The 24,015-nt window shown below is 35.2% G+C and overlaps 2 protein-coding genes across 2 annotated transcripts; both read left to right on the top strand.

Annotated features, from left to right (window-relative positions):
* The first annotated feature begins 8,976 nt into the window (after positions 1-8,976).
* LOC133293998 (uncharacterized) lies at positions 8,977-12,066 on the top strand. The gene is made up of 3 exons (XM_061492639.1): positions 8,977-9,084; positions 10,053-10,606; positions 11,432-12,066. Exons 2-3 carry the CDS (start codon positions 10,147-10,149, stop codon positions 11,479-11,481), a joined length of 510 nt encoding a protein of 169 aa, XP_061348623.1. The 5' UTR covers positions 8,977-9,084; positions 10,053-10,146; the 3' UTR covers positions 11,482-12,066.
* A 3,388-nt stretch (positions 12,067-15,454) lies between these two features.
* LOC133293999 (protein NETWORKED 2A-like) lies at positions 15,455-18,672 on the top strand. Its single transcript, XM_061492640.1, has 2 exons — positions 15,455-17,248; positions 17,632-18,672. Exons 1-2 carry the CDS (start codon positions 15,455-15,457, stop codon positions 18,670-18,672), a joined length of 2,835 nt encoding a protein of 944 aa, XP_061348624.1.
* The last annotated feature ends 5,343 nt before the right edge of the window (positions 18,673-24,015 follow it).

Raw genomic sequence — 24,015 nt, 5'->3', positions numbered from 1 at the left:
CAAAGCTCATAATGAGTTGGATTCGTAAGTAGGAAAAATCGTTTTCACCTCATTAATTTATGTAAAGAATCCTGTTGATGCTTCTTTTATTTTGCGGATTCTTATGCTGTCCCGTGCAAGAGTGGAGTCTTATTTCTATGGTATGAATTCCATTGTATGACATTACTTAGAATCGTAATTAAAAATCTCAGTAATATACCAGTGCTCTGAGAGGAAAGCCACATGCTTTTATATAGGGGAGTGCAAAATCGACTTGGTAGTATCAATGATTCAATATTGAATAATCAAATATAGTTAAAGAATGTTATATTTATAAATTTTTTGTTTACAAATTCTTATTAATTATACTATGTCTCACTGGTCATATTTTAATTAAGAGTGTATGATCGATTATACTTACTGTAATTTCTAAAAAAAAACAATTGTAAATGAATCATTCTCCAATATAGTTTAGTTTTAAAGGTTAAAAAAAATGATTTAATCAAATTGTTTTCATTCGAAATATAATTGAGTCCTTATAATTTAAAGTTATTCGAAACAATTCTTCTAGTTTTTTACGTTAACAGTTGCCAAAAAGGATTATGATCAAGAAAAAAAATCTACCTTGGGTTTATGATCAAGAGAAAAAGGATTCCCAAATTCAAGTTTCGAAAATCAAGGGATGGTGGTTTTTGATAATTCTCCTCTTGAGCTGGTGCATCTATTGGATGTAGAGTGCTCTAGATATGCACGTCAGGGGCAATTTACAAATTTCTGTAGATGTTTTTGTGTTTTCTGGGCTTATGCCCTCGGTCTATACCAAAAGAAAAAAGGAAAAAAATCCCAAAAGATGACCTGCAAGGGACACCTTTACTTTGAAAAGAGCTCTCGTTGTAACGGTAATGAGTGTATTTCAATAATCAGTCCTTATAATAGTGTCATTATAGAAGTGTCGTTATAGTGATGTCCCTATTTTAATTCCTTGTTTGTAATATTGTCAATTCTGTTGTAACAGAACGTAGTGTTATATAGAGGAGTAACGGTAATGAAATGGATATGAGAAAATTGTTGGAAACTCTTCTCCCTCATCTCTCCTTCTTCCTTGAATTCTCTCTTTCCTCCTATTTTCCCTTTTCAGCATTTCTTCTTCTATGTAACATCCGTTACAATGATGCTTTCATCGAGCTACTCTTCCTCCACAATTAGAAGTAACATTCATCCTCTTCCATGACAAATCAATGTTCCCCACTCTCACCCTTCAATCGCACCTGCCATTACATCATGCTGGGATGATATCGTTGTCGCACTTCATGCTTTTGACCGATCCCTTTCAAAATCGCGTGATGACTTTGCAAGGGTTAGGGCAGAGATGCGAGCTGATTTTGCCAAGGTTCGGGTCGAGCAGCGAGTTGATTTGCAAAGCTCGAGGCTAATTTCACTCATTCTTCTAATCTGCTAGATGATAGAGCTGCTACTAGGATTCAAATGCTATTTTGTGGATACTTGGTGCGAGACCATCGATTGGTGGAAGCAGATGTAACGATAAGTGCAATACCCTGTTACCGGACCGGTGTGTTATCATTAACTATGATATTAAGCGCGCTTACGATCACAACAATTATTTGAAATTACGAATTTTGTTTTCTTTTTAATATTGTTTGCACTTTTAAAATAATCGTCTCTGACAATATTCTAACTGTGATCATTACTCAAAACTCATAGCGGAAATATTAATCAATAAGCTTAATACCATACAACTTATATTTACATGCTGCTAAATGGTTCCCATAAACCAATAAAGCTTAAAACTCATTCTATCCATGTTTAACATTGAATGCCTTCTTCTTTTTATTTATTCTAGGAATATTATACTACTCCAATGATTATCCTTTCTTAGTATTTATATATTTATTCGTTAGCTTCGCGTGAGTTCAAACCGCGCTCAATTTGAAGCACCGTAGCTCAAGTTATGAATTTTCTAAGAAAAAAGGTGCTGATTCCGCAGGGGCTACGCGTTGATAGCGCCAGAAAACAGTGGAACGACGCCAACAACGCCAACTTGGCACCAACAGCTCTAGGGATATGATTTCTCACTGATTGGTGGCGCTAATAGCGCCAACTCGGGGCCAAAAGCGCCACAGGTCTGGAGATAGGCACTAAAACAAGGAAATTTAACCTACTCTGGTATTTCCTTCATAATTCGAGTTATGCTAACCCAATTTATACGATCTTGGTCTCGTTGGAAAGCTAAAAGAAAGATCTATAACTTCCAAGAAGGTCAAGGGGTCCAACTCTATCATATGGGATATGAAAATTGGGCAGCATTTTGTTTATATTTTCAACAATTACCAATTTTTCAACCATTTACCTAATCAATTATCACATCCCAATGCATTCAATAAGTCATTGACCCTTCCATTAATCATACACCTTCATAAAATATTCTTTACAACAATTAATTCTTAAACATAATCCAAGTGGCATGGACATCCCACGCACTCACCCATATCCAAAATGATCAAATGAGACATATACAATTGGATTCAAAAATACAACTAATTCCCGCTGAATGCATTCTTGGTGAGGGGGCTGAACCTTTAGCCATCACTGACCCCCGCACTCCGGGTTAGTCCCGTAGCCGGCTCAAAGAGTCGAAGCTTGTGGGGATACCGGATGGAGCCAACTCGTCTCAAAGAGGTAATTAGGGTTGGGTAACTCAAAAAAAAAAAAAAATACAACTAATTCTCAAGAGACTTAGGATTGCATATGAACAACAAAAGCATGGTAAATACAACTACATGCAATACCATGTTCATATACTAAGTCCTCTACACAATAAATGTCAACAAAATATAGAAATCTCTCAAAATGACATATGAGTCTCATGCATCAAAATCTATCTCCAGCACTAGGTGGGCTTCTTGCCCGAAGCTCCAATGTGCTCACCTGAACCTGAAATGGTGCCCCAAAAAGGGGTGAGATATACATATATATCTCAGCAATCTAATGGCACCGGAGGGTCACTCCGCCCAGTGGCTCACTCAATGTGCATGCAATGATACATATATGAACAGTACAACATACAAAATCACATCACAACTGGGCACAATCCAAGAACATCCATTACAGGATTCATTCAAGGACCCCATCAAACTTCTCCCGGGACGCTTTCTGGCGCCTCTCCCATGGTTGAGAGACTTCATGGCGAACTCAACTGGAACTACCAAGGAGACCTATCCAGCGGAAGTCCCACGTTTGGAACTCCCTAGTGCCGCTCCCAGAGACGACTCTATGGCAAAACCCGACTAGAACTCCCCAAAGGAGCATAAACCGACGGAAGTCCAAACCAACACATCTACTGGACAGAGATCACAATTGCAATATCACACAACATGCCACACACATGTCAATCAACATGTCAATAATACATGAACATACTATTACACACAATACCAAAGAGCACACATCCAACCATCACCCACAACTTGGGCATGGTTGAACACACAAGGAGATTAACCCCAGTTCCAAGAGTTTATCTCTAAGAACTCCTCAAGCAATGCTCTCCAACATTAGCTCCAAGCTCAATCCACCTCTATCGAATACTTGTGAGGTAACCCACAACGATCATACAACAATGATCATCAACAACTTGATCACAAGTCACAATGATTTGACAACCCACAACAAACCTCACCATTTAATCCAACACTATAAAACCATTCCACATACTCTATGGGTACCTTACGACAATTTCTCTCAAATGTGCTTATATAATCAATACGTAAAGACAATGGTTCCTAGGGGTTTTTCAATGGTTATATCATACTTTAACCTTTCATTTAATTCCATAATTGATGACACCAACACCCAACACATAATCTTCAACAACCATATTTAAGACTACAACCAACAATTCCATCATTTTCCATCAAATTTTCACTAAGTTACAAAGTTATACATCACCATAAATTTTATGGGTTCAATCTCATAAATTTTATGGGTTCAATCCACCTCTATTTAATGCTCCTAACCATTTCAACTCATCAACATATCACCAAACATAAACCCATTTTTCAATCTCTATAAAAATTAAATGAAAGTGTAGAAACTTACCACAAACTAGCTCCAAGATTCCCCAAGAATAATTTTCAAGTCTTGAATAATCCAAAACCACCACCAACCACCACTTCTGGCCTCAAAACCGCCACCACTAGGAGGGAGAAGATCTCTTCACTCAATGCTCCTCACAAGAATCTCTCAACATGAAACACACTGACAATGGTGTGGGGAACAACTTTGTAGTTGGAAGTTTCTCCTAAAAATAATTAGAAAATAAAATGAAAAGATCACAACTCCAAGCTTTGCCTTCCTTAGAGTTTCACGATGGTGGGGCTAATTGGAGGAGACAGAAGATTAATTTTTCTTTTTGTGAACAAATATTCTCTCTCATGTGTTATAACTCACTCACTTAAGTGGGAGTGGGTCCTACTTGTCATTTTACTCACTTAAAACGTTCATTTTAATTCACTAATTTCACAATCCATAATTTTTATCCAAACTCCACATGTTCTTATTTCCTCAAATATTAATTCCATTTTCACACTTACCGGTGCAATTATACTGTCGTATTTTATCCGATAAAATCACTATTCATCAAAATTTCTCAAATTATACATACGAACTCAAAATTTCGTACTGAATCCATTTCCAGTATTATTTTCCTCAAATTAAACTCCAATTTATCATTTCACGGCACAGGGTTACACAGTTGTCAATTTACCATTTTGCCCCTGATGGCTAATTTGACCCCAAACCTCAGGATTTTCACTAATTAAATCCTCTAACTCGCAATTTAGCATTTAATATCACAATTAAATATGCGAGGTGTTATAGTGACCAGGAGAGAGATGGGTTGACTTGTGCGTAGCACACAAGTCATGAATCCTTCGTAACTTGTTATTCTGCGCAGATGTAAAACTTGATAGTTCTTCTTCTATATTTACCTTCTTTTCTTGTTGACTTGTGCTTGTCCTCAACCTTAGAGATACATTCAATTCATTCTTGTTAATACTATCATCAACACTTTTTCTTGGGGATAGAGATGCTTGAATTTTGTTATCGAAGATCTCAGGAATCGTTGAGGGTGGTCCTTCACAACTCATGTTTGCATTATTTTGAAGTGAGAGATTCTATGTGTGATCTATTATTAGATAATTTAAAATAAGGATCAAAGAACGATGAAGATTAGATTATAAAGGAAAAAAAATCAGATTTACCTTTTCTTTATTGTTCTCTTGATCAATGACAACAAATTTCGTTTGTAGATCACAATAGTCTTTCATTCGTTGTTCCATCACTTTCCTCATAACTTTATTTTCCTCTTTTACGCGATCCATCTCCATTTGCAAAACATTCAAATGGAGGTGTCTTTCTTCTCCCAGGTCACGCCCTGGATGGGGCGTGTCTCTCTTCTGGGTCACGCCTCATGCTGGGCGTGTCTCTCTTCTCCCAGGTCACGCCTCATGTTTGGCATGTCTCTTGATAAATGTCACTTCAACCCAAAATCTTTAAGCATTGGGTGAGGTTAAATTAATTATTTTAATATCTCTCTAACACACCCCCTCACGTAAGATCCCTTTGGGCTTGAAGCGTGGATATGACACAAGTCCATTTTTTTTATCTGCCTTGTGTTTTTCTTAATTCTACCTGAAAGTGGAGCAATGCGGATTGAACTTGTGACCTCGTATTCACTGAAGCTCTGATACCATGATAAACGCCACTTCAACCCAAAATCTTAAAGCATTGGGTGAAAATAAATTAATTATTTTATATCTCTTTAACATTTCTCTCTTGGGTCATGCTTGGTTTTTGAGATGTAGTCGAGGACGATGCTACAAAAATAGGGATGATGACCCCAACCATTTGGGTCTAGTCAGTTAAAGAAATATTCCCATAGGCGGTGACAAGATTGACCCTTCAATCCATCATTATGTATATTTTATGTTTATGTAGGAATATGTTTGATAGTCTGGTTTAGAACCTTTGTCGTTATATTTTTAGAGTTGTACATATGTATAATTAGTACCAAAAATAGCTATATTAACAAAAAGTTAATCAAGAGAGGAAGACACTTCTCAAAAAAAAAAAAAAACAGTAGAAGAAGAAACAACTTTTATTGTGTATAATTCAACTTTTTTTTCTTCTTATTTAAATTGCATTTTCTGCATCACCTTAATTGGAAATCACGTAAATCAATATAAATAGAAATGTTGCATATCCTTAACGAATCTAGATGGATAAAATATTGCGAACACCAGCCCATTGGACATGTTGTATTTTTCAGTATGGGTGTTTTTTTTTAATAGCATTTGATTCATGAATATGGTACTAGAATAGCATTTATTAGCTACATACAATGAAGAAATTATAACTACGAGTTTGATTAGAGAATACTAAAATCTTTATGAACTCTATCATTCACATACTTATACTTTGATAATGTAATACGATGTATTATTGTTTTTTGTTAGTTAATACCATATTATTGTTGGATTATGACATCACATGGGCAATGCTGTTACACCGTTTTTACCCTGAAATCAATAAAACATCTAATAATTAAGCAATGCTGATTATGTTTAGTTGTGGACCCATATCAGAAATTGTTCGGTGGTGACATTCCAATCACAAAAAGCAAGTTGCACATACTACATGACACGTGAATTGGTTGGCCCGGGAGGTTTAATTTAATATACACAACCATTTATTGGACAAAAAGTAAAGAGGAAAAAAAAATAGTAGCCTTTTCATAATGGATGAGTACGCCTTTTCATGATGGATGATTAAGGAAGAAATTGATATATTTTGATGATGCAATAACAATAATTGTGTCTAAAGGTGGAAATTCGTGGACCATTTGTTTAGGGTGAGACAGATATAAGATAATAATCCAACACCGAAGCTAAGCTTTTTGCCCCTTGGTTGTGGATGAGAATTTTAAAAATCATCCTTCGTGGATGGATTTGCCTCTGGAGTTCTGATTTGGCCTCATCTGGACCTGACTGGTATGTAGCCACTTGATTGGTTCCGATAACACCGCAAGACAAACTACAATTTTAGACAGAGGGCCAGGGACAGTTGCTGGCTTGCTGCTACGCTGTGACCAAGTCCCACTTTCTCCTTTCTTGCTTTGATTTTTTATATTTTTTTTGTTCTTATGTAAAATTTAATTCACATAAATAACTTGGAGGTAAAATGCAATTAAAAGTGTATAATATTAGTATTTTAAAAATCGACTCGGACCGGGCAGGTTGATTCGGGTCTTGATGACTAGGTGGATTTTCTAGTCCGAGCAATCATTTGGATCAGTTTTGTAATCAGCTTAGTTTGGACCAGTTGACCCGAATGAGACTCGGTGACCCGATTTAGACCGGTTGACCCTCTTCTTCTTTTCTCGTTTGTTGAGAACTCTTGAATTAAATCATACTTATATTTTGTGGTAAATATGATTATAAAGTAAAGTGAAAATAGGAAGTATTTTGGATTAGTGCAGTTTTTTGTGTAATTTAATTGCATTTTATAATGATCTCAAAAAGTTAAGTAGAGATAAATACTAATGGTCTCGTATCAACGTTTGACACTTTCTCCTTAGTGTATATTTGATGCCTACCATTTGTTATTATGATTTAGTTTATCTGCCTTATATCAAGGCACAAAAGGTGCATTTAGCTTACATTGCAATTTTAATTCAATGTTAGGATATGATCTAGAGCTAGAAGTCTAGAAATATATAATATTTGCTATCATTGAGAACCAATTTATTTTTTGAAGCTCATTGATAGTTTTCTTACGTGAATTTCTAATATAATATATTTATATTTTTTTAATATGTGAATAGGAAATTTAGTTGAACTCGGTTGAACCAATAACCCAATACCTCGACCGAGTCGATGACCGATCCGAGTTTTAAAACACTGATATATATATATATATATATATATATATATATAGTTTTTTTTTGTTTTTTATTTACATGACAAATAATTATTTTTGAAGAGTTTAATTTTCATTTATCCTTATTATAAAACTTTTTTGCATTATTCATTATCATCTATAACAAGACAATATATGATTTAATTAATATATATAAAATACTAAGCTGAACGTGAATCAAAACTAAACTTAAAATGATTTACTATTACGAAGTCAATATTAAAAGCAAAGTATTTACATTAATCTGATCATAAAATAATAGAGGTCCTGAACCATAAGCTTCAAACTCTTAGCAAGTGGGTAAAGTTTAAAAGGAAAAAAAATAAAATAAAAAAATGGTGTTCCTTGAACCACACATCCACGTAAATGCAAAATATGTACCTCGAACTCACCAAGTTTACTTCATCAGCATCCACCCGGCACCACATCTATGACCATGGACTTGGACTCCACTTTCATCTTCACCTTCTTCCCCATTCGGGTTTGGATCGCGTGTGCCTCCATTCCACGTGCTCCTTCATTCTCAAATTTCATCATCATGTAAAATGTTTTCAATATACGGATATACTGACTATTCCTTATATTTTTTTATTAAATATAAAAAAATTACATATTTATATTATTACTATTATTTTAATAATTATTTTCTTCCCTATCCCTATTTTTTTCCATTTAAATAAGGATGAATCTACATCTGTTTATCGAAAATTTACTCTATGACAACATTGCTTTCACTTGCCACGTGTACTTCATCGGTGATTTCATTCTGTGGAACTGATTGCAACTTATAATAACTCTTCTGTTGTCATGTCAATTTACTCTGTCCACGTGGTGATTTGTCACTTGTTGTTATTGTTTATGCCAAGTGATATTATTATTGGAACAGCTCAGACTGATCGAACGGTTTTTGATACGCCACCTGACATTCAGAATCATCCAACGGTATCTGGATGCCGTATAGAAATTGTGATTCTCTTTCTTCTTCCTCTTCCCTTTTACCCTTGAAAGCCATTATTATAAAAAGACGAATTGTTCATGAAAACGTGGGTTCCGATTGGATTGTACTATAAGAAATTTTGGAAATAGAGACTTTCTGAGTTTTTAACTTTTAAGGTATATACTGATTGATTAATGGCGTTTCTCTCTTCCTTGTTTTTTTTTTTTTCCTTCCTTAAATAGCGGTTTCTGAATGCTTTGCATGATTGAAACTTCGTTAAAAATTCGTACTTTCAAGACACGCTTTGTCGTTTCAGCTTCTGGGTTTCTTTTATTTCAGCTTGTTTTTATATGATTTGGAAACAAAGACATGTTTTTGTGTGTTTAAAGCTGTATTTTTTTTTTTTTTTTGTTAAATAATCCAAGCTTTTATTGTAAAACAGAGTTAAATTGTAAGCTTAGGATGGGATTCGATTACCTTGATGGTTCCCACGATGAAAATTTGTTTTAAGTGTTGGCTATTTCAAGCTTTGCTATTTCAGTTTTTGTTTTTTGTTTTTTATATTGTTTTCGTTTCGTTTTGTTTTCTTGGTTTTCTTCTTTGAATCTGTTATTGTATTGACTATGTGTCAAGGAGAGTTTTATCCTCTTGATTCTGGTTGTTTTGAAAATGGGTGTCTTTATTCAATGTACTTTGGAGTACTGATTTGGTTTTGGTTTTGGTTTTGGTTGTATATACATTCAATGTACAATTCACATATTTTAGGACAGATGCTTGTTGTGAATTCGTGTTGGTCAACCTGTGAATCGCTATTTTGGCGGCCGAATACACCATCAATAGCAAAGCTATAAAATCATGCTCTACTTGCTTGTGGTGCTTGAAATTCAAGTAGCACCAAACATTTTCTGATTTCGATTGGTAAAACAATTCGTTTTTCTCTGAGTGTTTGTGTGTGTGTGTGTTAAGAGGAAAAGGGGTTCTTTTCACGGTTGAAAGCTTTTTTTTTTCTTTTCTTCGGGTGCTTTATTAAAACGTTGGATTTCCTAATTTTCTGTCCTCAACATTGTTTTCACTTCAATTTAGATGGTGTGCTAGCTTTCCGTTTTTGTTGATTCATAGTTACTAATGGAGTTCTTCTTAATAGGCTTTCTTAACAAGAGGGTGCTACGCGTTCAAGAGGAGCCTCTACTCATTAGCTTCGAAAGAGTTTTGCTGTAAAAGTTTGACACAGTGCGTAAATGTCTGTGGCTTTTACCAATCTCTCGTGGTGGTTGTGGAGTGGAAAACATCAAGAGCCAAGAATCACAAATGGGTCTTCTTTAAATTCTTCTGCCGATTTGAATTTGTGGGAATCGGATGTTTTGAGATTTCCTTTGGTTCAGGCAAATATGGGTTCCTCATCAAGGAGGGTGAAGCGCAAATGGCATAGTAGGGAAGAGAGGAAGATAGATAGGGAACATGATGTTGTTTTGGTTCCATCTGATGGTGGATGGGTTTCTGGTTCTGAATCTGATGACTCTGATTGGTCAATTGGCTGGTTAGAGCCTCATGGACCTGATTTCCCAAATGATGATGAAACAGATAACAGTTTTGCTGTTCTGGTTCCATGTTATGGACGAGATTATGGTAGAATCGTGGAGGATCCTAAAAGCAACTTACTGAGCGGTGTTGGGAATTTTCCAGATAGTTATTCAGATGGTAAGAGTATTTTTATTTTAATCTCTTAAGAGTTACCCTTGTGCTGTTGTCCACTTGGTTTTTATCTTTATGTTCTGTTTAATTTAATGGATCATTGGAATTCGAATGCATGCACTTGGATTGAATAGTTGTTAAAAATGTAAAAGCTATTCAAAATGTTGGTTGCCTTTAAATTTTTGTTGGGGTTTGTGCATGTAATGCTGATTTCAAAGCACAGGTCTAAGCATTGGTTCTTTACTTTATTTAACTGCATAAAAGTTTGCTCTTTTTAATCTTGAAAGATAAGTGACCTTTCATGTGCTGCTGATGTAATCTTTTGGTTAGAATTAAGCAAATGTTTTCTGTAGCATATCATTTGGCATTTAATGTTATGTCTAATTTATTTTCTTGTCTTGAAGAGAACGTTACTTCGTTTTGTTATAAATGAAGATAAGCACAGAATTTGGCAATCATGCTGCATTTGTCCATAAGAGGCAAATGTGATTTGGGGGTTATAGGATTTTAACTCAACGATTTTTATTCATTTGGTCTTGCTAAGTTTTCTTAACCTTAGAATAAAATTTAAGATTTGGTAGGATTTATTATTCTGCCTTTGCGTCCATGACCCATGAGCCATTTATCTGAAATCAACAATCCTATTGACAGTAATGAACTGGTTTTAAATCCAATGGAGAGTGCACTCAGACTTATGAAGTATGATTGACATGTGAGATTATTGTTCATTTGGACTTTGTGCATATTTTGGTAGTTATATGGCATTCAGATTTTCTTTTTATTCTGGTTGCTAGAAGTATAACATTTATGCTTTTTCCCCTCTATTCGCAGAGAGCAAGAAATATGTGGAAAACTGGCTTTCTTCTCTTCGAAATACCTGATGCACAAATATTCATCATTGTGATCCTGCATCTTCATGACAAAATCTCCTTTGTGATCTTTAGCCAATACACAATTGTATAATGTAAATATTGTAAAAAGAAAAAAAGAAAGGCTGTGATGTGATGTGATGTCAGAATATGATTAGTAAACGGTTAATTCAAATATATGAGGAGCAAAGATATGGTAAAAAATAAAGCAGTTGTGATGCTTTTAGCAATGTCTGAGAATGGTGTCTGCTCTGAGACTTCGAGAATAAAAACATTGAGGCGGAATTGGGAGAAGGAGAAAGATTGGATGAATGCATGTTGAAGTGTGATTTTGGAGCTTGCTATTCGTTGATGTAAATATTTATGTAGATATAGGGATTGGTTAAATGCTGAATCATGTACTCAAATTTGTATATAACTGTATATAAATTTTGTGTAACCTGGGTGTACTTTGTATATATGTGTGTGTTTTTGAGGTTCGCATGGGTGTATAGTTAAATTAGCACACTTTTGTATATATCCGCAAGTAATCAAAAGTCTCTAAAGGGCTTGTGTCTCTATTTGTCCAATATATTATTACCATTTAGCGTTTCCTTTGAGGATTCAAGGTTAATTACAGTTCTTGTTGGGTTTCCTTCTTAGAACATGTAGTTAATATATTGGCTTGGGAATTTAATCTCAACTTGAGAGTATATACTCGCATAGGTGAGGTTTTTCTCTTTGGTAGACAATATGTAATTCTACAATAAATTCTCATTAAGGTAATATATAGCATATTTTTTTTTTTTGTAAATAATATTGTTTATGGAAAAAATGTTTATCTTTTTAAATGACACAACTTATATTCTTTCACTTTCACAAAGATGTGGGATCCACACCTTTTTATTTTTTTATCTACTCTCTCTCCTCCTTTATCTATCTCTTTCTCTCACTTAAAATAACACAACTTTACATTCTTTAAAATGATACACACTTTTTTCTTTGTTTATAGCTTAGTTTAGAGAAATAATTATTTTTAAGTTTTCTCAAGAAATTAAAGAGTTAATTATTTTTTTAAAACAATCTAATGCAAACACACAATTAGTCTCTAAGTTTTGGACTCTCTGAAATGCTTGGTGAAGATGTTCTTACCATAAATTACTTGATCTCAAATTTCATCGTCTTATACTTCTTTTTTCTTCTTTTTTTGTGTAAATTCGCCTTATACTTTTAGATTATACGCTAGTCTTGTAAACAATGACGTGCACATTAGCGCTTACATTACATTTTTTTTTTATCTCTATTGGGGTGTGAAAATAAGTCAAACTTGACGACGAACCCAAATAACCTCATGAAATGTATGGGTTGAAACTAAAATTTAAAAAAAAATCTGGTCCAACTTAATCCAGTCTGTCGTGATTCGGCTTACCAGACCAACTCAAAATTACTAGGACATGATCCTCTCCTGTTAATAAAATATATACGATCATATGAAAAATCATAATTATATAAATATGAATTAATGATAATAAAAGAAAAAATATTAAAATAAATAATTATAAAATCTGTTGATTTGTTTTTGTATGATAGTAATTTTCTTACATGATCATATAATTTTTTTTTTCACACGAGATAATCCATTTTCAAATTATTATTATAATAATTTTTAATTTTTTGAGTTTACCTAAATGTTATTTTTAAAATAACTATTTATATAGTTTAAGTAACAATTAATTTAATTTTTTTATTTTTTATTTTTTGAATAAAAAATAATTTAATAAATCATTTAAAATTTAACATCTTTAAATTATAATTGTATAAATAAATGAACCAACAACCCAACTAAAGTAATCCACTTAAGACTAAGCTATCACACCAAATTTATTACAGAGTAATCTAAAATTCAATATACTAACAAGTTCAGCACAATTGGTAAATAATTTGGGTTCTTTAAATATGTTGATAGAGATTCAATCTCTAGATGTGTATGAAAAATGTTTTGTCAGAAGAAAATTTATTCACTTAATGTAATCTCTCGCCTCAACAGAATTAGTCTTTAATTGTGGGTCGAAGAATATATGGAGAAAAAAAAAAAAAAAATCAATTCAAACCGTAACGTGTTGGCTTGAATTGACCCCACTACTCCAAGAGCTTCACTTTATTTTATTTTTTGTTAATATGGGACGGGAAAAAACTAAAAAGATGTGACTATATGATAGGATAAAACTCATTTTGCGTATTCTTACAAGATGCCAAATGTCATTGAGGCAAGCTTCTTTTACTATTTAAAGAAAAATTAATTTTGTATTGAAATCTCTGAGCTTACTCGTAAGAGCCTCATTCTTTTTTTTTTTTTTTGTCAATAAGAGAAGGATGGAGATGGAAAAAAACAAAGGTGCTATGTATCGTATAGGATCAACTTATTTCCTATTCTTACAAGGCTAATACCAAATGTCATTTAGGCAAGCTTCTCTTACTATGAGCCTGAGGGCTGACTGCTGAGGCACTCTTTTTCGATTGCCCACGGCCAGAAATTGACATATTCACAAAAAATAAACTAAGTAAAAAAGACAAAAAAATAATAATCAAATAACTGTATTACATTAAATATGTATTTTATGTTTCAAAACACTTTTGATGGAAAAGTTCTTGAAATAATTATTTTTTCAACAATAATTGTTACTAAAACTGCACAACTTAATATCCTCGCAAATAAACTATTAACAGAAGTCGATTGCGAATATCCTAGAATTTACTAATTATAAGAGATATAACCAACATATAAAATTTTGTAGTATTAATTTTAAACATTTTTATTCACGATTATTCTATTTTTACAAAAGGAAAGTAGCTACTAGAAACCTTTCTCCCATTTTGGGTTTCAAAATTAAGAACAAATTTGTTAGTTTTTACTAACAACTAACAACTTTGCCAATATCCCATAAGAAAAACTTACTCTTTTAAGTATTGAATTCTCCATGCATATTTTTTTTGAATGGTGAAATGTGCCTCTAAAATTTGTTAAATTCCTTTTCCCTAACGTTTGCCAACAAGGACCAGCCTGGCTAAACCAACACCCACACTAAGTGGAGAAATTGTCCTAACTAAGCCCTCCAACTTTTGAGATCTCCAAAGAAGCCAACACCTTACACGTAAGCTTGTGGCGAAGTATCCTCCACTCCATGTGTACCACATAGGAGCTTATGTTTTTCTTTTCTCCATAATTCCATTAATCACCATGATAATTAAAATCATAGCTTTTCTCTGATCAGAAATTTTGTTTGACTGAGTCACATTGTTTGGTTTCATTCATCTTCATCGTTAAGGTTTTACTTTTACCTGAATGGGTTGAATGTGTATGATTGTTACCTAAGACAAAAATGTTGCAAAGGGCAGCAAGCAATGCATATTCTTGGTGGTGGGCAAGCCACATAAGGACAAAGCAGTCGAAATGGCTGGAACAAAGCCTCCAAGGTACGTTTGTTAGTAATAATATGTACATATTGTTCCTCAACGATCATCACTTGTCCTATCAAAGCAAACATATTTTGTTGGCCATTAGGTTCATGAACATAGGAGGTATCAATTTTCAGGCGATTTTAGAATGACCTCCATTCTCATGTTGTCTTGATTTCCCAAACTAATTATTTGGAAATTTTGGAATCTTGTTGATTCATCCAAATATGGTAGGCAATCTACATGCATGAAAAAATGATGCATTTCCTTCAATATTGCACTTTTCTTATTTATTCACCATTTTCCGATTGCTATATGATATATCTACATAACAAGGTATAGTGTAGAATTTAATTGATGATTTTAGAGAAATAAAGCAAAATGATAGGAATGTAGGAAAATAGATGAAAATCATATATATATATATATATATAGTCAAATGTAGTTCTATATGTTTCATAGGTGCATAAGCCCTCCCCTTGTTTCCTATAGCTGAAGTTCTCATCTGTATAATTATACTTTATCCCTTCGAATAAAATTCTTTGTCAAAATGATACGCAAACTATTAATAACAGATATGGAGGAGAAGGTGACTGAGACCCTCAGAATCCTGCATGATGATGGGGACTCATTTGCCAAGAGAGCAGAAATGTATTACAAGAAGAGGCCAGAGCTAGTAAATTTTGTGGAAGAAACCTTTAGAGCATATAGAGCCTTAGCAGAGAGATATGATCATTTATCCAAGGAGCTCCAAAGTGCCAACCGCACTATTGCCAGTGTCTTCCCAGAACAAGTTCCATGTCAAATTGATGAAGATGATGATGATGATGTTACTGATACATTAACAAATCGATCATCTCCAGACTCCAACAATCAAATAAATAAATCAGTGACTGTTCCTCAAGTTCCCAAGATCCCTAAGAAGGATTTTAGAAGCCCTTCCATGTTGCTCTCTAGGAAGGGCCCACCTAAGAGGAGTACTAGCTATGCAAAATATGTTCCAACAGCTCCAAGATCAGGTCTTACCGAGGTTGCAGCACTTGCTGAAATTGACAAGCTTCAGAAAGATATTTTGGCGTTGCAGACTGAGAAAGAGTTTGTAAGGAGTTTGTATGAACGTTCCTATGAAAAGTACTGGGAAATCGAAGACCAGATCACATCTGTGCAAAAAAGAGTTTGCAGCTTGCAAGATGAGTTTGGTGTTGGTACAGTCATAGAAGATGATGATGCTCGAGCTTTAATGGCAGCCAGAGCTCTAAAATCATGCCAAGAGACCCTGGCTAAGTTGCAAGAGATTCAAGCACAATCATCTAAAGAAGCTAAAGTGGAGTATGAAAGGGTTAAGGAAGCTCATGAGATGTTTGAAAACCTTAGAGACCAATTCATTTCTAAATATATGAGTCAACAAGACCAAGATAATGAGGACAAATGTTGCATAAGAACAGAAGAAAAAAACATAGATGAAGAGATGGCTAGCTTGGAGCAAGAGGAGCATGATATTGAACTGTTGCGAGAGAAGATTAAAGAAAAATTGGAGGAAGATTCAGGTAACAACCTCACTGTGACTGAAATGGCTGAGTGCATTGATGAGCTTGTAAATAAGGTTGTTAACTTGGAAACTGCAGTCTCTTCTCAGACTGGTTTGGTAAAGAGACTGAGCTCAGACACAGATGAACTTCAGACAAATATAAGGAAGTTGGAAGAGGATAGGGAAATGCTCATAGAAGGTTCAGAAGTTACCAACAAGAAGCTAAAAGAATTGGAGGAGGAATTGAGGAGAGTTAAACTTCTCAACCGAAGTGTCAAAACCCAAGGCAAAAGCCTCCAAACACACTTTACTGAAGCTAGCTGTAATCTTGAGCTCCTTTCTGGAAAATTGAATAATATGAAGCCAGATGTGGAGGATGAGAATCTGGTACTTTACAAGAAGAAGAAAAGTGCTACTGATGAAAAACATGGTGATGAATTGTCAGTTGAAGACTCAACGGTCATGAAGGATGTGAAGACAATAAATGAAGATGCTGCTGCAAATGTGGATGATAACAAGTCCAATTTGAGCGAAAGTAGTAATTTTATGACTAAAAGGATTCAAAAGCAGGTACAACAGGATAAGGATGATATGTCTGACACAGTGAGCAATCTCGACATTGAATCTCAGGATTTGGATATTGGTGAGGAAGATGAACCTAACTGGAGGCAGATGTTTATAAGTGGATTAGATGATAGAGAAAAGATTCTGTTGGAGGAGTACACATCAGTTTTAAGGAACTACAAGGATGTCAGAGTGAAGCTCAATGATGTGGAAAAGAAAAACCGGGACAGCATTTTTGAGTTGGCACTTCAGGTAAGCAATGATCAATCTTTAAATTTTACTTAATAGTACAATCATCTTATCAAATCTGATATATATTTAGAAATTGGTACAATGATAAGAAATTTGAAAACAAAAAATGATACCATTGTAAATGTATGGTTTTATTATTAGCAGTGGTGTTTAAATTTTGAAGAATGGAACAAACACCCACATGCATGAATATTATAGAAGAAAGAAAGAAAAGCAGCATTTATTTTTGTAAAAATTGAACATCAACACAGGATGAAGAAAAATGATACAATAATTTCTCCTTAAATATAGTGTATGGGTATGCTTTATGTGAATTTTATACTCAACATTATATAGTGGGGACAATGGTCTTTACTCCCACTAATGCAGAATTGTCCCTGCAGCTAAGGGAATTGAAGAATGCTCTTGGCACGAAGGACAAAGAGATACAGTTTTTACATCAGAAGCTGAACGGTCCAGACACAAATCCTGATGCAAGTCCCTACACCCTTACCACTGAATATAAATATACCCCCCATGAAGCGCTTCTTCAAAAAGGAGCTCATGAAGCTAACATGCACGAATCTGGAGTTTCACCTTTAAGTTTAGAGGCAAATACAGTGAGAACTTCTTTCGCCGAACATGTTGAATCTGAAAGCAAAGAAAATCTTATCTTATCATCTACCTTAGAGAAGCTAATGGCAGACCAGGATAAGCGCCATGACCTTTCAAACTTGGAAAAGAAATTCCGTTCAGATATCGATGACCTGTTGGAGGAGAATCTAGAGTTTTGGTTGAGGTTTAGCACTTCAGTTCATCAGATTCAAAAGTTTCAAAACTCTATCCAAGACTTAAAAGCAGAGCTGAGGAGAATAAAGGAAAACAATAGGTCTGAAGGGCACTCACATTCTAGACATCAGTCCATACAATCTCAGATTAGGCCAATATTCAGACACCTGAGAGAGATAAGAACTGAGTTATCACTGTGGCTGGAACATAATGCAGTGTTGCAGGACGAACTGCAAGGTAGATATTCATCCTTGTGCAACATCCAAGATGAAATAGCAAGAGCAGGTAATGCAGAATCTGGTGCTGAAAAAGGAGAGCTAATAAGTGGGTATCAAGCTGCAAAGTTTCAGGGTGAGATTATCAACATGAAACAAGAGAACAGTAAGGTTGCAAGTGAACTACAAGCAGGTCTTAGCCTTGTGAAGGGAATGAAAAATGATGTTGAGAAGACACTAGATGAGCTTGATCAAGCTATTGGGATTAATAATAATCATGGGTCCACGAAACAGTCACCAAATCGTGCTCGAATACCCTTGAGGTCTTTCTTGTTTGGAGTCAAATTGAAGAAGAAGCATCATCAATCGCTGTTTTCATGTGTTAATCCGGCACTGCAGAAGCAATACAGTGTCATTGATCAAAATAACGCCCCAATATAGAACAACTTGGACTCCCTTGTTATGTCCTTGGAAAACTCTAAGTCTGTAGTGGAATGCTTGTGACAATAGAAACAGAAAGTTATTATAATGTTTTTAATTTCTTATAATGCATGTGTTTGTCTGTATACACATATTCTGAAAGCAAATTGTAGAGTAACAAGAGACGACGACGAAAGGAACACTTGAATGAATCCGTGGGTGTAATAGCACAACGGAGGTTATTATATATATAACTATTGACTAAATACAATCTAAAATACATGATATGGGACTAACTCCCTTATACTACTTCTATTATATATAACACTCCCCCTAAGCTGGAACGTATAAATTATCAGCACCAAGCTTGTTATATATATACTCTATTCTAGGCCCCTCAAAGACTTAGTAAATACATTTGCTAATTGATCGTTAGATGGTACAAAACTGATCATAATTTCACCAGAAAAGACCTTCTCTCAAAAAAAGTGATAATCTATCTCGACATACTTGGTTCATTTATAAAACACACGATTGGAAAAAATGTGTAGTGCTGCTTGGTTATCACAAATGAGGGTTGCTGGTCCATTGTCTCCAAACTTGAGCTCTCTAAGAAGTTGCTTAAGCCAAATGAGCTCACAAGTAGTAGTAGCCATGAAGTGATACTCTGCTTCAGCACTTGATCTGGCAAATACATTATGTTTCTTACTTTTCCAGGAAACCGAGTTGCCTCGAACGAAGACACAATATCCACTAGTAAATCTCCTATTATCTTCATATAAGTCCTTTTCTTGGAGATGCCTCGATATACTTGAGAATACGAATGACGGCATTTCAATGATCTTGACACGGAGAATTAAGAAATTGACTTACCACACTAACTGCAAATGAAATGCTAGGCCGAGTGACTCTGAGGTAGTTCAGTTTTCCAACCAATCTTTTATACATTTCTGGATCTGAAAAGGGCTCCCCTTGATTCGGTAGAAGCTTGACTTTTGGATCCATTGGGGTATCAGCAGACTTAGAATTTAAAAAAGCAATCTTTTCAAGAATATCCAGAGCATATTTCCTCTGAGATATCACAATTCCATATTTAGATTGGGCCACCTCGATTCCCAAGAAATATCGAAGTTTCCCAAAATCCTTGGTCTAAAAATGATGACATAAATGTTGCTTCAACTGAGTAATCCCATGATTACTACTTGTGATGACAATATCATCAAACATACACCACCAAGTAGATAGACCCGAAAGCTGAATGACGATAAAAGAGAGAATGATCAGCCTCACTTCGAGTCATACCAAATTGTTGAACAACACTGCTAAATCTATCAAACCAAGCTCGTGGAGATTACTTGAGGCCATATAGAGACTTGTGGAGACAACAAACGAGACCTGACTCCCCCTGAGCAACAAACTCAGGAGGTTGCTCTATATAAACTTCCTCCGCGAGATCACCATGAAGAAAAGTATTCTTAATATCAAGTTGATAGAGAGGCCAGTGGCAGATAACAGCCATGGCAATAAAGAGGCAAACAGAAGACATCTTCGCCACAAGGAAAAAAGTGTCACCATTATCTACTCCAAACACCTGAGTGAAACCCTTCGCCACTAAGCGGACTTTATGACAATCTACTTTACCATTAGGACCAACCTTAATAGCATAAATCCAGCGGCAGCCAACAACTGATTTCCCAGACGGAAGACCATATCCCATGTATCATTGTGCTGAAGAGCACTCATTTCGTCAATCATAGCCTGTCTCCATCCGAAATGTGAAAGTGTTTCACCTGTAGTCTTAGGAATAGACACAGAAGACAAAGAAGAAAGACATGCAAAATATGATGGAGAAAGACGATGGTAACGAATATTAACTGAATACCTAGCTAGAGGGCAGGTATCACGGGTACCTTTATGGAGAGCAATGGGAAGGTCAATAGCCAAAGGTGGGACTGAAGCCGAAGGAGGAGATGCAGTCGGATGTGAGCCTATAGAAACATCTGGAGAAACCCAAAGAGGGGAAACAGGTTGCAGCTCACTAGGAGAAGATATGACCAAAGGAGAGTCAGACACAAAGACCGAGAAAGGCGGAAGGTATTCAATGGAGGCGGCAAGAAGAGATGACTAAACAGAACCAGAGTCCAAAGGAGAAATAATGGAGCCAACAAACAGGACTGATTCGAAGAAGGAAACATTTACAGAGATAAAGTATCGACATAGAGTCGGAGAGTAGCAACGGTAACCCTTTTGAGACCGAGGATAAACCGAAAAAACACATTTATGAGAGTTAGGTGCTAGTTTATTCAAGCTGGGACCGAGATGATGAATAAAACACGTAGAACCAAAGGCATGTGGGGTCAAAGGATATCAATGTTAATGAGGGAACAAAACTGAGTGAGATACCTGGTGATTAAGAACAGAAGAAGCCATGCGATTAATGAGATAGCATACGGTGAGAACATCATCACCCCAAAACTTGTAGGTAACATTGCCATCATCTCTTTGGTTCTTACGCTCAGCTACACCATTTTGTGAGGTGTATGAGGACAAGATGTTCGGTGAAGAATGCCATGAGAAGAAAATAATTGTTGAAATTGATGAGATAAATATTCATATGCATTATCACTACGAAAAGTACGAATAGGAATACCAAACTGAGTTTTGATTTCATTATAGAATAACTGAAAAATAGAGAATAACTTAAAATGATTTCTCATTAAAAACAACCAAGTACATCTGGAATAATCATCAATAAATATAACAAAATACTTAAACCCCAAAGAAAAAGGATGACAACTCGACCCCCAAATATCATAATGGACCAACGAAAAAAGAGACAAAGCTCGATGACTAAGACGACTTGGGAACGTACTACGAGTATGTTTTTCAAACTGACATGACTCATAATGTAAATTAGAAAGAGATGATAAATGAAGTACTATCTTCTGAAGCTTGGCAAGACTTGGATGATCCAAACGACCATGGATAGTGGGGAGAATCCACAGTAGAACAAGCTGAAGAAGAAGGGAAAATTTGATAGAGCCCGTGAAACTCACATCCTCTGGCAATCACCTTCCCCGAACTCTAATAATGCAAAATGACAGAAGTTTTCGTAAAGGAAACCACACAATCAAGGGATTTGTTCAAACGGCTAATGGAAAGTAAGTTAAAAGAGGAATCAGAAACATAGAGAACATGATCCAAAGATAAAGTGGGGAAAAGAAGAACCATACCGATCCCACGGGATCAGACCAAACTCTGATAATGCAAAATGACAGAAGTTTTAGTAAAGGAAACCACACAATCAAGGGATTTGTTCAAACGGCTAATGGAAAGTAAGTTAAAAGAGGAATCAGAAACATAGAGAACATGATCCAAAGATAAAGTAGGGAAAAGAAGAACCGTACCGATCCCACGGGATCAGACCAAAGACCCATTGGTCATAATAATAGTAGGAAATGAACCAGTAGTACAAAGAGAGGTGAATAAAGACTTATTACCAGATATGTAATCAGAAGCCCCAGAATCAAGAGTCTGAAGGCCTAGAGATTGTAACTGAAAGATCCCAGCAAAAGAATTACCAGATGGAGCAATTGAGGCAGTAGAACCAGATGCTTGCTTTTTAGACCACCAAGTTACAAATTCATGATGAAGAGATGCAGGAGGTTATGGTGCAGAAGATAACCCTAGATCAGGAGCAACAGAAGGAACCTGAGCAACATAAGCAGTCTGAGGAGACTGAGGTAGCTTGCCATGGACCTTCAAACAACGGTCAATAGTATGATTAGTTCGATGACAATGAGTGCAAAGTAACCAACCCTTAGAGGGTTTACGTCCACGACCAGTCGGAGACTCAGAAACAAAAGAGATAGGAATAAAATCCATAATCACAAAAAAGACCAAAAAATTAGAAACGACAGATCACAAAACTATCCGGAAGGAGTGGGATCTGCGCTTCAATAATAACGAAGTCGAAACACCAAAACAAAACCAGATCCAGAACCGTCTTGGAGAGGGGAGAAAAATCCAACCGGTAGCTGCTGGAAAAGGGCCTCCATGCACTAGTCAACCGAAGGGAGCTGCGCAACTTCCACGCGCGCGCGACTGATCAGACGAGGACGCAACCTGGATAAAGAGAACCACGTTGCTGAGATGAGAATAATGGTAGATGGATTGCCGGCAAAATCCACCGGACGGTGATGGTCAACGATGGAGGAACAACGGTCAACAGGTTTCCGACGGCAGTTCGTAATGAGAAAGGGCGGATAACTACGATGAGATAACCCAAGAACAAAAGAGACGTTCAGAAACTGACAAAGAGACAGTATCCCGAAAAAAAAAATTGAAAAGGCGATGAACAATGGGTTCACCGAAGAGAATAAGCAGATTAAGGTTCCTCTCATTAGGCTCTAGATACAATGTAGAGTAACAAGAGACGAAAGGAACATTTGAATGAATCCGTGTGTGTAATAGGCAGCGAAGATTATATTATTTAGAACTATTGACTAAATATAATCTAAAATACATAATGTGGGACTAACTCCCTTATACTACTTCTACTACACACAACACAAATGATTTTCTCTCTCAATTTCATGTCAATGTATGTATTTTTGCATGTTTAATTTCATACATATAATAATCGTACCCAGTTAAATATATAATAAATAATAATCTTCTAGCCATATCTTCAGCAAAGGTTTAAGGTTGAATTCTCTGGTGTTTTACCTAAGGGAGACAATTCCTTTATATAAAGAGAAATCCTACTAATACGCTCTTTCACATTTTTTTTAAAAGCATTTTCTTTATTATTGGATGAAATTTTACGTAGTTTCTCACCAACTTATGTTATTTAGAAGGATTTACATGGATTTCACCCAATAGTACATAAAAAAAGTGTTGAAAAGAGAAGGTTAATAAAAATTTACTGGCATTTCTTTATAACAAAATTAAATAAGAAAAAATATTATTACTTTTTAATATAATAGTTATGTTTCAAATTCAATCTTGATTGCATTTACATAAAATAACATTCTGTCTACCAAAAAAAAAAGAGTAACATTCTATTAGAATAAAGAAAAGACTTTAAAATTTGTTATTTTTTCACACTTTCTCCTCTACTTCAATAATTTTAAAAGATTTTTTCACAAATTGACATCGCGCGTACATAAATTAATATTATTGTGTCAATAATTTATACATATTTTAACAATTGAAGATCAATGAAATATTATTTCCTTTTCATTTCTTACATCCAATAATTAAACATCTATAATTTAGTGAGTTTACTTTCACCTCCAGGGAATTACTTATAACATGCTATATTAGTTAAATTTGAGTAAAAAAAAAAATCTTTTTTGACAA

The sequence above is a fragment of the Gastrolobium bilobum genome, unplaced genomic scaffold (assembly GCF_033153095.1).
Source record: "Gastrolobium bilobum isolate Gb01-03AN ecotype WA unplaced genomic scaffold, APGP_CSIRO_Gbil_v1 utg15022, whole genome shotgun sequence".
Taxonomy (NCBI): Eukaryota; Viridiplantae; Streptophyta; class Magnoliopsida; order Fabales; family Fabaceae; genus Gastrolobium; species Gastrolobium bilobum.
The sequence above is the reverse complement of the archived record's forward strand: the minus strand, read 5'-3'. Positions and strand labels throughout refer to the sequence as shown.

Excerpts from the sequence above, each read along its gene's own strand:
- LOC133293998 (XM_061492639.1), top strand. The coding sequence starts at position 10,147 with ATGTCTGTGGCTTTTACCAATCTCTCGTGGTGGTTGTGGAGTGGAAAA. Across the intron at positions 10,607-11,431 it reads TCCAGATAGTTATTCAGATG|AGAGCAAGAAATATGTGGAA; the intron begins GTAAGAGTATTT and ends CTCTATTCGCAG.
- LOC133293999 (XM_061492640.1), top strand. The coding sequence starts at position 15,455 with ATGATACGCAAACTATTAATAACAGATATGGAGGAGAAGGTGACTGAG. Across the intron at positions 17,249-17,631 it reads TTTTTGAGTTGGCACTTCAG|CTAAGGGAATTGAAGAATGC; the intron begins GTAAGCAATGAT and ends TTGTCCCTGCAG.